The sequence below is a fragment of the Aquila chrysaetos genome, chromosome 3 (assembly GCF_900496995.4).
Source record: "Aquila chrysaetos chrysaetos chromosome 3, bAquChr1.4, whole genome shotgun sequence".
In the NCBI taxonomy this organism is placed as follows: Eukaryota; Metazoa; Chordata; class Aves; order Accipitriformes; family Accipitridae; genus Aquila; species Aquila chrysaetos.
The window spans coordinates 28,256,183-28,270,129 of record NC_044006.1 but is presented as its reverse complement, the minus strand read 5'-3'; the positions used below and the strand labels follow the sequence as shown (position 1 = coordinate 28,270,129).

The 13,947-nt window shown below is 40.0% G+C and overlaps 1 protein-coding gene across 4 annotated transcripts in view; it reads left to right on the top strand.

The window, feature by feature from the left end:
- Window positions 1-13,947, top strand: part of HECW1 (HECT, C2 and WW domain containing E3 ubiquitin protein ligase 1) — a 282,245-nt gene that overhangs the window by 241,296 nt on the left and 27,002 nt on the right. For all 4 annotated transcript variants that reach the window (XM_030009575.1, XM_030009573.1, XM_030009571.1 and 1 more), the window contains one exon: window positions 738-890. In XM_030009575.1, coding sequence (XP_029865435.1) covers window positions 738-890 — 153 coding nt within the window. The remainder of the gene's footprint in view (window positions 1-737; window positions 891-13,947) is intronic.

The following is a 13,947-nucleotide window of genomic DNA, read 5'->3' as shown; positions in this document are numbered from 1 at the left end:
TTTTTAGGGTTTTTTTTCAAGTTGAGATAATTATACACAGCTTGATTTAGCAGTTGAGTTTTTAAAAAAAGTTAAAAAGGTGACTCTCTACAGAGCAAAATCATGCAACAGCAAAGCACAGCTTAAGGTGTACCACATGTATTTGAAAGTATCTGAAAAGTAGAAGAGCTTGGACAGAACAACTGAGGAATCACCATTCTATCTTAAGAGGGGCAGTTCTGTTGGGACTTGGTCGTGTTCAGTATTGACCTTTAGGTTATACCTGTAGCTAAGAAAGCATCCCTGGGGCTAGATTGTATCTTTGGTTACATCTCAGTGTAGGAGAGTAAGAGCGATTTCTACTTCAGTCTGGGCTGTCTGGGCTGTGAACCCCGGTGTTCATAGGCAGTTCAAGCCCACTCGCTAAAAAGCTAGCCCTCCTGCTAGCCAGCCAGCTAAGGCAAGGCTGAGCTTTGTACCTCCGATTTACTAAGCCTTTGGAACAAAGGAAAAGAAACTACTTAAGCGATGTGTCTGAGTTATGATTCCTCCCAGATCAACCTAGATGCTGGTGAAGTTTCAGTGTCATGACTTGTTCAGGGCTCAGAATCAAGTTTTGAGAGGAGTGATACACCATGTTAGAAACACTTGACTGCACAGGGGTAGGTGTTAGACAGCAGCCAATGTAGGCAAAACCCAGGAAATTCACTCAAAGGGGAATGAGCCTCATTTTATCTTTTTTACTTTTTCCTTTCCAGGCTGGACTACAGTGGCCCCTCCCGAGAATTCTTCTTCCTTCTGTCTCAGGAGCTATTCAATCCCTATTACGGGCTGTTTGAGTATTCAGCCAATGACACTTACACTGTACAGATCAGCCCCATGTCTGCCTTTGTTGAAAATCACCTGGAATGGTAAGAACATTTTATGCAGAATTGAACCATCCTTTTAGAGCACTACAGAAATGGAAATGCAAAACACAAAAGCTGCCAGTTTAGACTAGACTACATACAAATACCATTGCTTCTGCTAGGAAGAAGTGGGAAGTAGGTTGGGAGAAGGAAGAGAGGGAGTAAGTGTAAATGCGACAGCAGGCTCTGAAAAAGGAGTTGTGATGAGGTACTACTACTAAAATGTCCTGCTCGCATTACTTGAGACTTGATGTTTGTGTACTTCTGTGTGAGTGTGAAAAGGAGAGGGAGAAGAGCTCTGCTTAATCCAGGCCTCCTCTTCTTGCTCCCTTTCTAAGAATAGCAGGTGTGGTCTTTCTGTACATCAAGCAGCATTGTGCTTGGAAGCTATACAGTGTTCTCCAAGAGCCACACTGCTGCTCTGTACCCACTACAGGCCTTAAAAAAGACCCAGTGAAAGCAGTTTCCCTTTTCGCCCCTGACAGAGTGTCCCTGCTTGTGTGTGTCAAGGCCAGCAGAGCGAGCAGGTACTTTACCTTACCAAGTATGTGTGCAAACAGACAAACTCCTGATCTTGTTTCTTTATCAAAAATTCTGAATGCATATTGTGATCTCCTCATTTTTCTATCTGCCTCCAGATCTGTCTGTCTTTGGGAGTTGTTTTCCCTTTGATAGTTTCAGATGTGGTTCAATGAAGCATGAGCTGCGAGCCCTGGGTGTCATTTGATCCCTTGTGGGATTTCATTGTGTCAAGGAAATAATGCCACATGGGTTTGTTCCTATGATGTTTTTCTTTGTCTAACCAATCTCGCTGGCTCCTCTCGGAGATCCTTTTTTAAAATGGAAGGCAGTTTAGGACCCTTTTAAATTGCAAATAGTACATGCCCCTCTATTCTTGTAAACAGATCCTCCTTTGCTTTGGCTTACAGTGGACAGGAGGTCAAGAACAACCATATGGTTGTATCATCATCTCTATTAAGGTTGCAGTGGAAAAAAAGGGATGTTGCTGGGACTAGCATAGTCTCTGAATTGGGTTTTTTTGTATTATCACTTCCAGCAGTGGAGCATTATGCTAAGAGTGATCTTTGCATTAAAGTATTTCTCTACTGACATTAGCAGGAAGAGAGTGGCTTAGTTCTTAGAGCTTGTGCATCTCCCACTGCAATCCTGTTCGTTAGACATTATGCAGTGGCTTCCTAGTTTTCAAGAAGAAATACAGTCTGTCCTTTGTTCGGCTTTACAGGCAGCATGGGTAAACTTTTGATTAAGGAGGCTGTATTTGTGAAGATGCATTTTGATTTCAGGGCATAGGACTGCTTAGGCAGGTGCAAACCCAACATCATTCTGCCCACACTGTGAGCAAACTGGACGCAGGCCTCTTTCTCCAGAAATGGTGTTGCCATGTTATCTCAGCAGTATTTGAAATAGGCCCTGACTCGTATCTGTTATAAATACTGTCATTGTGAACAGTTCAGCTGCGGTTTTCTTATGTAATAAATTCTGCTGCAAAAAGTATACATTTTGTTTGATCCCCTCATTTTGTTTTTCTGTTAATTGAGAGATTTCAGCATGGAAGACACAGAATTTTAGAAGTATCCTGGGCATACAGAACAGCAGAAAGAGACCTAATATGATTTTCTATAGCAGTTAGCATTTAACTCAGAAATCAGTAGAAGTTAGACTCTTAGGATAATATTTCTCCAACTACACATATCTATACAGGCTTCTTGTGTACAGAATGTTATTTGGGCTTTGGGCATTTTTGGTTTTCTTTTTTTTAGGAAAGAGAAATTAAGTCCCTTGGCCTGCAGAAAGAAATAAATGCTATGAACAAAGAGGTTTGTACATAAAGTAGTGTAAACAGGGCAAGATTACAGAACCCAAGGGAAAGATAAGCAATCCAGTAAGTGCTTGGAAATACTTCTTGAACCTGTTATGGAAATAACTGGCTGAGACCAGCAGTTTGTAGTTAGCCTGATAGGTTTCATGATTGGCTTGTAGATATCTAGACATTCTGAATGTTTTTGTGCTGTCTGTGTTGACTGATCTCAGCTATTCATGTGTAACCCTAGAGTACTGTATTCAGAAGTCTGTGCAGCCAGCTAAGATAGGATTTGGACCATGCTTTTTAAAACTCAGAGTACAATTTTCCCATAAAGGCTTTATAGGCTAACTTCTCTGAGGTCACTGTACTAACTTGCTTGTCATTTGTTCATGAGGAATGGAGTTTTCTGAAGTTCTCAGTCTTTCTCCAACTTTGTTCTCATCAAAGTCAGTGCTAAAACCTCTGTTTCTCAGATTTACTTATCGATATGATTCCAACAGAGCCTCCTCCCTCTTAACATGCAAGAAATAAAGATTATTTTCGTGTTCCCAAATCTGTTATGAGACATCAGTTAACATAGATGGATGAATCAGTTTTGAGAGTCTCAGGGTCACAGATAATTGATATTCATAGTCTTTTCAAAGCTTGAAGTTTGATACCAGTCATGAAAACCACACAACCACAATTGGTTTAGATTTGCTGATTTGTTGAACTGTATGCCTTTTGGTGCTGTGGAGCTTATCATTTGTGTGGAATCTACCCTTCACATTTTTTTCTGGATAGCAATTATAAAAGATCTATCCAGACACAGCTATATTAAGAAACAGGGCTACCAAAAAAATAGCCTCAAAATTATTTTATATTTTCTCTTCCTTAAGCGAACAGTGGCGAGTTTGAGGTAAATACAACAAAATGCAAAGATGTGAAGTTTTGTTCGTGTTGGCAGAATTGAGAAATACTCTGCTCTTTTTCCCCTGGCCTAAAAGTTACAGTTCTGCCCCTGTTAATGGCTTATTTCATGCCTTGCTCTTTGTACAAACAGCATTCTGAGTCCAAAATGAGCACATCAAAGTGCAGAGTAGTTGTATGTATGCCAAGTTAAGAAAGAGACATAATGACTGGAAAATATTTCTCATTTATGGAGAAACTGAGATTTAACACCTTTCCTGCAAGCTTCCATTGAATAAGACTTTTTCCTTCAGTTAACATATGTGCATGCTGAACACACAAAATATAATTTATCACACGTTTTCAAAGGTAAAAAAACTATTTTAAATCCCCCTGTATCTGAAAGGACACAGTTATATCTCTCCAGAACTAAGAAGTTTGACGATGCATGTTTTTATCTGCATGCTACAGGATGTACCTGAAGCTCAGCCAGAAGACCTGCTTTTAATCCATGCCAGTAATGAGCCATTCTATCTGATCTAGGTAACATGTCTAGCTCTTTGCCTGGATATTTGAAAACATCTTCTAAAATACTGTTTACACCCCCACTTAAGGTAGTATTCTCTAAATAAATGGGCAAAATGTGGTGGCAGCTGCTATATATTATTTCAGTGAAAAGAATATGGTTTAGCCCAGAAATAATATTCTTGTCTTTGCTCTTGGTCAGGTGTTTGGGCAACTGAAATAGGGTGACTCACTGAAAAAATCTTTCTCAGGTTTTACTCAATATACTGGGAGACAAAGTAGTGTGGAATATTAAATATTTCTGTCACAACCTCATGCAAAGTTAGCAGTGTAATATTCATTGCCGCATTATCTTCTCACTTTCCTCCCTACCAGCAGTCCTTTGAAAGATTTTAGACTGACTTTCAGTTCCATGCAGCATTGAAGCACTGAGGTCCAGGATGCCCAATATTAGAGGGCATACAAAGATACTTTTTCACTGGGGTGAAAAAGGTTTCTGTCTCTGATTTGAATGACTAAGGTTTGATTGAATATTGTAGTTCTCCTTTTCACCAAAAATAAATAAATAATAAAAGGTTGGGTGGGTAAATCAACCCTGAGACAAAAAAAAATCCTGATGCATAATAGATGGAGGAAATGTGTTTCTAAATTCTGGGAACAAAATACCTAGTTCCAGAGTTTGCATAGTCTCAAATCTTCGTGCGGGTCACCAGTTACTCTCCCTGTCTTCTTCATGGTACATTTTCAAGAGGTCTAGAAAGTTGTTGGTGTCTTTTCACTGCATCTCATTCACTTCTGTAACAAAATGATCTGTCTAATCATGCTGTGATACACTGGTTTTCCTCAGGTCTTTATTTTGTCTATCATCTTCGATAGTATTTCGCTACTCAGCTCTAGCTAAGCAAAATGGTAAACTGAATGTTTGTTTCTGTGATGATTTCTGTATCATTTTCACCAAACCTGAAGAGTATAATCTCTGTGCTGTTTCATTGTTCATGTGGCTACCAATTTCAGATGTTATGATTTGGCTGTCGTCATATCACGTAAAAAGTTCTACTTCTTAGAATAAAGCAATTCTCAGTGTTTTCTCATGAACTGTCGCTCCCTGCTGTGAGTACTTAATCTGACAGTGACTGTTGAAGTCACTAATCTGACAGTACTGTTGTCTTTTCAGTTCACAAAACACTGTTCACAATCTGCTGTCAGGTGGAAATCCAGTTGTCTTTTTCATGTCTTCTGACTGGTCCAGTTTTCCTTCACATCAGTCCTGCCCCCAGGAATAATCCATTAAGATAATGTAATGCACCCTTCTTCAAGAGACAGCACTGTACTCACGGCACGATCATCTGCACCGACTTTTTGTCCCCAGATCACTTGCCTGGTCTTTTATCTGGCTCGCCCCAGCAATCAATTTCACATCATCTAGAACTTTTAGTTCATCACGTGTTTGTAAATGTAGAACCACAGCCAGAAATATGAAAAGAAGCTCAGTCTCTGCATAGAAGACCAGATGGCCTAGACAGATAAAAATCATTCACAGATATTCATTTAGAGATCTCAAGGATGCTAACTTGAAACATCTTTTTCTCTGTTTTCATAGTGAATTAATGACAGCATGTTTTTTTTAACAATTAGGCATTTGTGGACCTTGCTGTGACATTTATGCAGCCAGAGAGCAGTACCCCAGTGTCACAGTTACCTTAGAGGTGTTTACAGCTTGCTAATCATACTTAGCATTCTGTATCTGTCTCAGAAAAGTCCTGTTGTGTTTTGTTTGTTTGTTTTTCTTTAAATGAAATGTAATACGTTTATTTAGCAGAACTTTATTAGAAAGTTGCAGACTTGTGAGTAAAATGTTTTTGTGCAGAACCCTACTGAAGACCACAAAGATGATGATATAGTCAGACCCAGTGGCCCAGGTCCCCAGAAGCTGCAGATTGATTCCTGGCTGCAATGTCCTAATGAACTCCATTAACTTAATGCTCATTTAGACCTTCATCAGGGCAGGAATTTCTTCATTCAGTTCCCATAGTTAACCTTTCTTTCTGCCCTCCAATACCCCCCGTATTCTAGTCTGTGCTGCTGAACAGCGTCAGACAGAAAAGTTGCATGTATTTCTACATCATATTCTGCAGGCAGATGCAAGCCTGTTGTGCCCAATCTCCATGCAGACACAAAGTTGCTTCCCTGTGCTCCGAGCCAACTGACGTGGTTACTGCAATACTGAGCTGACAAAATACATGCTGCCTCCCATCAGGGCTGATTACTTCAGGCTTGGCGCTGCTTCGATTGCTTTTACGTGCTCTGGCAAGCTTGGCACATGGGTAGAGCAAGCTCCCTTTGCCTGCGCAGTGCTGTGTGGGTATACCCCCAGCCAAACTCTGACGTTCCCTTTTATTTACTTCATGTAAATGAGAAACCACATAGCCATCACTATCTATCTCAAGCATGCCAAAGAATGCAGGGTGTTGTTTTTCCCATTTTTTTGTTTTAATAAACCCAAGAAGAACCAAGAATGTTGCGACCTCAGCTGTCCTTTCTCCTCAGAGAGCTTGGTGGGTTTTCTTAACCCAGTTTCCTTAGGAGTTGTGCCTTGTGCAATTGCCCTGCCTATCCCTCAGACAGTTTCCTGATCAGTTTGAGGCCTATTTGACAGGAAGGTAAACACTTCAAAGATACTAATTTCCTAAAAGCTTTTCAAAACTTGTGGCTGGATGAAGCATAGGTACGCAGAAGAGTGCCTCGGTGAGGGTGGGCTGATGAGTTCAGCAGTTATCTGTTGTTTGGCCTCTCAACTGGCCAGTTAGCACGAGCGAGCTGACAGGTCCATCACAGGTGCAGGCTGCGAACCAGCTGTATCATCTTGCTCAATAGCTTGAGGATGTGAGGGAGACCTGTGAAAGCTCAGGGGAGGCAGAAGGGAGAAAATGGAGATACTTCAAAGCATGGGAAGTGCTAGCAGAGATGTGTAGGAGGAACTGGAGCTACTGCAGCATGGTAATGTAGGGCCATCCGAGACAGATCTATAGGAAAAAAAGTTCCATTAATCCTGCTACATGGAGAATGACTTATTTCAGTTAAAGTGTTTTTAAAGAAGGTGACAAATTGCCTCATGACCTAATGGGTTGTATTCAGAGGCTGACCAGCTCATAGAATGGATTTAGGCACATTCCACAGCTCTTTATAGAAACAGTGGAGAAATGTAGTCACAGCATCTAAGCAGGAGGTCTGCAAACAGCCATTACTCCTCTTCACTGACTGAAAGTAGTGCTGGGGAAATATGTGTCCTAAATTACTCATTTATTTAATTTTTCAACTGTTGTGGCAGGCAACCTACATACGGCCAATACCTGTTTTATTAAGGGAGTCAGAAACACTGAGTTTGGTTTTGGGCTCAAATGGGCCAGTTGTGTGGGTCTATGTTTTGGGGGAAGAATGAATTTAGAAGACCAATTTTGCAGCCATCATGAAGGAGCCTGTTTATGCTAAATGCTGAAAAATCATCCTCTTAGAAATCAGATCAGATACCGCATCCCAGAGTGGGGCATCCAGCAACATTCAGTTGTTTTCGAAATTAGATGATTACCTCTTTGCCTCAGTTTCCATCTGAAGAGCTTCCCTAGTATGTAATCAACTTGAAATCCATTTGATGTACACTAATGCTCTGAACTGCTTTGAAATTCTCAGATGAAAGGCACCATAGAAAACCAAAGCATTTAATGTTACATTACACTATAAATTTTAATTACTAGCAATATCTTATTTTAAATAAATTATGCCTGAATGAGAAATTTTCAAGCACTGTTGTAAATCTTCTGGACAAGAATGATATTAAAATAAATATGCAGCTGAAATAATTTTATAAGACCTTTTCACTATGTGAAAAGGGTATGTTACTGAAATGCCTTCTTGCTGCTGTACTGTGATCTCTTTCAATGCCTTCTGTACTTAAGTAAACTTTGATTTTCCTATTAAGTTTGATGTATGGCTATATCACATAGAGCCTGCCTCAACAGCTGGTTAATTATTTATTAAGGGTCAGGAGGAATTGGAAGATTAAAGGCAAACCAAACTGAAGGAGAAAAAAAAACGATTCTCCCTAACTGAGCTTCGACAGCAACCATTTTTTTAAAAAAGGCTCTGCTTTATATTTACCTAATTCTTGACTTTCTGTCTCTTACTGGAGGATTTTTTTCAAGTTCTTTTGAGGACCTGAATGGTGACATCACACAGGTTGAAAGAAGAGATGTCTCTCTCAGTCCTTCCTCCTTTTCCCTTCTCTGAATCTCATAGTGCCTAGCACTGCTTCCATAATGAGAGTTTGGTTTGAGGGAAAGAGGGGTGTTCTGTTTTGTTGTGTTTTTACAGAAGTCATCTTTATGGTTTTTTCCCTTGCTTAAGGCCATTTAGTCTTTTGCAACACTATGGATTACATTTGCCCAGAGGTGGGAGGCTTCGCGTGAAAATCTCTATAGTGTCTCCACCTTGCATGTGGTAGAGGAGAAAAGGGTAAAATCCACACTGTCTCTGAGCATGTGGGCCTGTAGGGAAGCATCAGGATGGGCAGTGATCGTGTGTTTATTTGTAGTGGTGAAAAACTCTCAGGGAGTGATGAATGTCCTCATATCTCGTTCCAGCCACACTGGAATGGCAAGACTGAGCTGTCACTATGAAGTATTGCTCAGTCATCTTTGCCCCTCCTTATTTCTCACTACATTTATTCAGGCTTTGGTAAGGTAAAGAAAAGTCAAAGCAGAGGGCAGAAATTCCCGAGCTAGCCTTTTTTATTAGTAAACACAATTCATACATCAAAAGAAAGATTGCTTGCAGAGCAGAATTGTTTTCAGTAAATCACCCAAATTCATTTTGGGTATTTTTGAGTAGAAAAGGCATTTCTCTTAGTGTAGGTCTTTCCCTGGAATATTTAGAAAGTTAGATGTTCCATTTGTCCATTGAAAATTATTCTTCATTTCAGTATGTTACCTTAGTCTTACATTAAAATGCAGGAAAAGGGAAGGTTAAAGATTTAAATTGATCAGATCTGAATGTATTTAAATGGAGAAGGGCACTGTCAAGTTTGTCAGTTTGCCCCAACTTGGGACAGGAATATTTTTCAAAATCTCAATAAAATCATGGAGGATGAGAAAAATCCTGACCTGTCCACCCTCTATGAAAAAAAATGTATTGAATAACAAGAATACAGAACTGTAAATTCAGTATCTCATGTCTGATTGAAGGAAGCTTTTTACATTGTGACTTATGACTTGCATTCTGGAAAAGACAGACTAGAAACTGGAATTATTTAATTGTATTGGAAAGATTCATAAAGGAAAAGTAAAAAATTTTCTTGGACTTCAGAACAGCAACACAAAGGTCCAGGTCTACTGCATTCTTCATGCTCCCAGGAGAGGATCAGAGCTGTCAGTTTGCAGTGGTATTAGTAAAAAATGGAGGTGTTCAATGATTTGCAAAACAAGACCTAAAATAGACTGTCAAACAATTAATAGCATATCTGATTTCTAGCACACAGATTTCTGAGTTTACTCAATTGAGGAACCTCATCCTGTGAGGCAGGGATCAGTAGCTGAATTGCAGCACAGTGCAAACCCAAGTGTACAGCTTTTGGACTGGGGAGTGGGTGGTAAGTCCACATGGCTCTGCACTGCAAACGACCTGTTTGCAGTTAGCTCAAAGATATCTGCATCAGGCTTCATCACATGGTGTAAACATTCCTGGGTGCTTACCAGTGAGTTTATGATGAGCAGTCTCTCTTGTGCTTAAATACCCCAGACAGAGCAGAAAGCATGTGCCTCCTTTGACTGAGAATAAGTCAGTTATTGTGGCTTCAGTGTTCGTAGTTAGCCATTGAAGGAAAATGTGCAGTCATTTGGCTTGTGCTTTTATGGCCTTAGTGTCTGGCAGATGACTAAATCTATGGATTTTCCCCTGTAGCTTGACTAGTTTGTTTCAACACATGGCAAAGCTATGGAAAGCAAACATAAATCATGCAATGTATAAAACTTCACCAATTCATAGGTTTAGAGTGCCTCACCACCACCAGCTTTTCCAAAAGGTTTGACTGAGAAAATCAAAATCTCTTGATAAAAATGCTCTTTTGCTGGCTTAAAAAAACAACCCATATGCATCAGACAGTTAATCCATAAGGAGCTGATCATAAACTAGAGCTGATTCACAAAATTATGTATCATTTATAGAAGGTAGCAAAGTAAAAAATGTAAATAAACTAAACAGCTAAAACGGTGCTGAGACTCAGAGGACTGTGATTCTATTGCTGTCTCTACCACTTGTTTTCTGGATGACATTAAATAAGTTATTTTATGTTCGTACTTAAGTTTTCTTATTTGTCAAATGAAATATTGGCACTGATCTTCTCTGTAAGCTGCTTTGAGCTCTGCCAGTCAAAAATACAGTCTAGGATCTGGGAATCACAAAATGTAGAAGTTTGTAGTCTTCTAGCCAGTAGTTCATACCTCAGCCTGCATTTCCCTCTGTAGTTACTGGGCATAATTGGAGGAGACTTTGCCAACAGTCTTACAGGCCAGTGTGTTTTATCCATTGTACCAGCAAGAGAAGCTAAATCCTGCAAGCAGCCTGGTTTCTGATGAAGCTTAGTCATGTTTGTGCTGCCGTATTTTGCCAGGGCTTCTCCCAGAGGAAGATGATGGTACATTATGGTCCGTGAAGTTGATAGCTTTGCAAGCAGAGATGGCCACTCCACCAGTCGGCCACGCTCCTCCTCCTCTCCTCTTCCAAAATACTACATTCATGCAACTTCTTTGTTGTTGGTAAAATGACACATAGCACAGATTTCTTGTTATAGAGAGACTGTCTACTTTATTAATCTCCTTACTAGTTTAAAGACAGAACTGGAAATCAATTCTCCATTTCCTATGCTTGGAGTCTCTGGTGCTCAGACATCCCATGACACCGAGGCTGATGTGCCTGCGATGACTCCACACAGTGGAATTCCCAGAGCCGGATTTGCTCAGTTCTGTATCTGCAGTAATAACTTCTGACACAGTTCAGCTGATGTGCAAGGAGCCAATGTAGCTACCTTGGCGTGGGGCTTATTAACTTGGATGCAGTGCTGTGCAAATGCAGCTGTAACTGCTTCTCTGTGTGAGCATTTACCTGGAGCCATGGTGTGCTTAAACTAAGGAGTCCTCCTGAAAGTAGCTGTTTGATAGATTGTGTTGAAGAGAAACCTGAGGGGATGCTGTGAATTTCCCTTATCTAAAAGATCTTTGCCCCTCATTTTTCTGGGTAAAGCAGAACAGCCTGCAGCTTTCCTGATAAAATCATGCTTTTTTCTCTGTGACACAATTAGTCTTTTAACCTTTCCTGACAGTTCTTCTGTGGTGGCTATAGCCAGGATATAAGGAAGCTGAAAAGACATTGTGAGTGAACATGCAACATAGCTAGGCTAGAGACAAAGGAAAGACTTGAAGGATTTGATTAGATTAAATAAAGAAGTAATAAGGTTTGCATTATCTCATTGTTTTTCAGCTACTGGTAAATTAAGCTTCAGGAATGGTTTGAGGTTTAGTTCCTAATTCAGGGTACATGAGCTCCAGAGATTTAGAAGGACGTGTATAAGCACTAGCTCTTTTTCATGTGGTGACTCTTTAGTACTGAGAAACAGAAATGTTGTGTTCCATTTGCAGATGAATCCAGAAAATAAGAGTAGGGCAAGCACTTATTGGAGTGTCAGTATAGTACTGGCCTTTTGCAGCAGAAAATTTATGCACAATTTAGCAATAAACTGAGAGGTTGACTCACATAAACATATTCATCATCTGAAACACAGGTGCCCAGCAAAAGTAAAAACATCTAAAGGAGGGCTGGCAAGAGAAGGCTCACTCCTGTAGATCTTCACCTGAGGAGAATTACCAGTTTGGGATTTGAAGCCTAATGGAAGTTTAGTTGTACCAGGTTGCTTTTCTCTCTAAAAATCAGTTTTTATCCTTTTTTTTTTTCTTGTTTAATTTCAGTTCTTGGGTGATCCACATATATTTCACACATCTCTGAACACCCTTTTTGTATTTTATGACAATCTGCAAGCAGGCTTGCTGGATTGTTCCACTTTCCATACACTTTACAGTCAGGGCTACTTAAGAAAGGCTAGTGCTTTCTTAAATGAGTGTTACAAATTTCCTTTAAAATATAATTAAATCTCATATGTTTTATAGGAATAGTAAGCAGTCAGAGTATTATCAAAGAGGGACTCATGGACTATCCTCCTTCATCTTTTGATGCCTGAACAAAATGCCTTGGCTCCGAGTAGACTGTATCCTCTATTAAGTCCCAATAACATTTGCAGGGGCTGCAGGGATAAATCCCGGTAGACTATAACTATTTAACATCCAGCAGTTTCCAGCCTGGAAATCTGCACAAACAGTTGCTCCATGTCAGCACTCCTTAATGTTTCCTTTCAGTTTTAGTTTGGAAAATGGACTGAAAATGAAGCTTAACTGACAGAATTTTCTATGGTTTCAAAGTGAGGAAGTATGGAGATTCCACTTAAAAATTCAGTAACTGTCTGAAAACCTGGAATTAATTTTGACCATATATGAGAGAAGATGCATTTCAGTATTTAGAACAGAACTCAAAGGAGATTAAAAAGAAAACAACAAAACTTGGTCAGGTGGGTTATTACCATTCCTTCAGAAGAAGTGTGTGGGGATCCAGAGTAAGTTCTCAGGTGGGATGCCAGTGTGGTTAGATATCAGAATAGGTGGGATAAGTGCTGAGCGCAACATTGGAAGATGCAGCACATAGGCAACCCAACATTGTATCTTTGTTTCTCTGAGAATTCTTCATAGTAGAGATGGATATAAGAAAAGAAAAAGAGCCAAAAATAACCTTATTGCTCCTTATATTGGAATTCTCCTACAGGACTAATTTAGCAATTATTTTACCTTTTCTCTTTAATGCACTGAGACTTTGTAGACTTCTGTCTCCTGGCCTTTGTAAGAGCCATTCCCTTCATATTAATGACACATGAGCTCATCAGATTCCTGAACTGAAGAGGCATGGTGCTGGAATGCCACAACATCAACCTCTGAGCCTGCAGATGTGCATAGCAAGTTTGCCACAACACCAAATGACATGGTGGCAAAGAGGCGGTCTGCAAAGTTTGCAGATGCAAGTCGGATAAACAGAACAGCGTTAGCTATCCCAGCCTGCATGGCTAACCTTTCTGACAATAGATTGCTTCACATCATCACATTAGTCCATTCAAATGTTCTGTCATTTATGTGAGTAGGGGTTAAATATGCACACCAAACTAAAGAAAGGCATTTGTTAATAACGGCTGATAGAGGTGTTGATTTGGTCTACTGCCAAGGTTATGTGAAGATGATCTGATCTACTGCTAGGTTATTGCACTGTAGATGTAGCTCATTACAGGACACGTTGGTTATGTCCTGCGCTGAGCCAACACAAGGATATGTGGTACGAGCATATAGGCACACACCTCTGGTGCATATGCCTGACACACTGCCAGTTTTGCTTAAAATTCATAGTGTATGAGGCCAGGCAGAGTTGCTGTAACCATCTGGTCAGCTTTTTTGCAAAATACACATTCTTAGAACTTGCTTACATTAAAAAAAAAAAAAAATTGTTCTTCATTTAAAAAGTGCTAGTGCTGGTGATTCCACCAAAATTTAGAAATCATGAATCAGTACGTTTTCCCCTGCATGTTGTCCTGTCCACTCCCCCCCCCCCCCCAGTCATGAGATTGCAAATCACAATATTTTAGGCTATAAGAATGACTTTTAGTTCCTTTAATCAGTAGTTTCT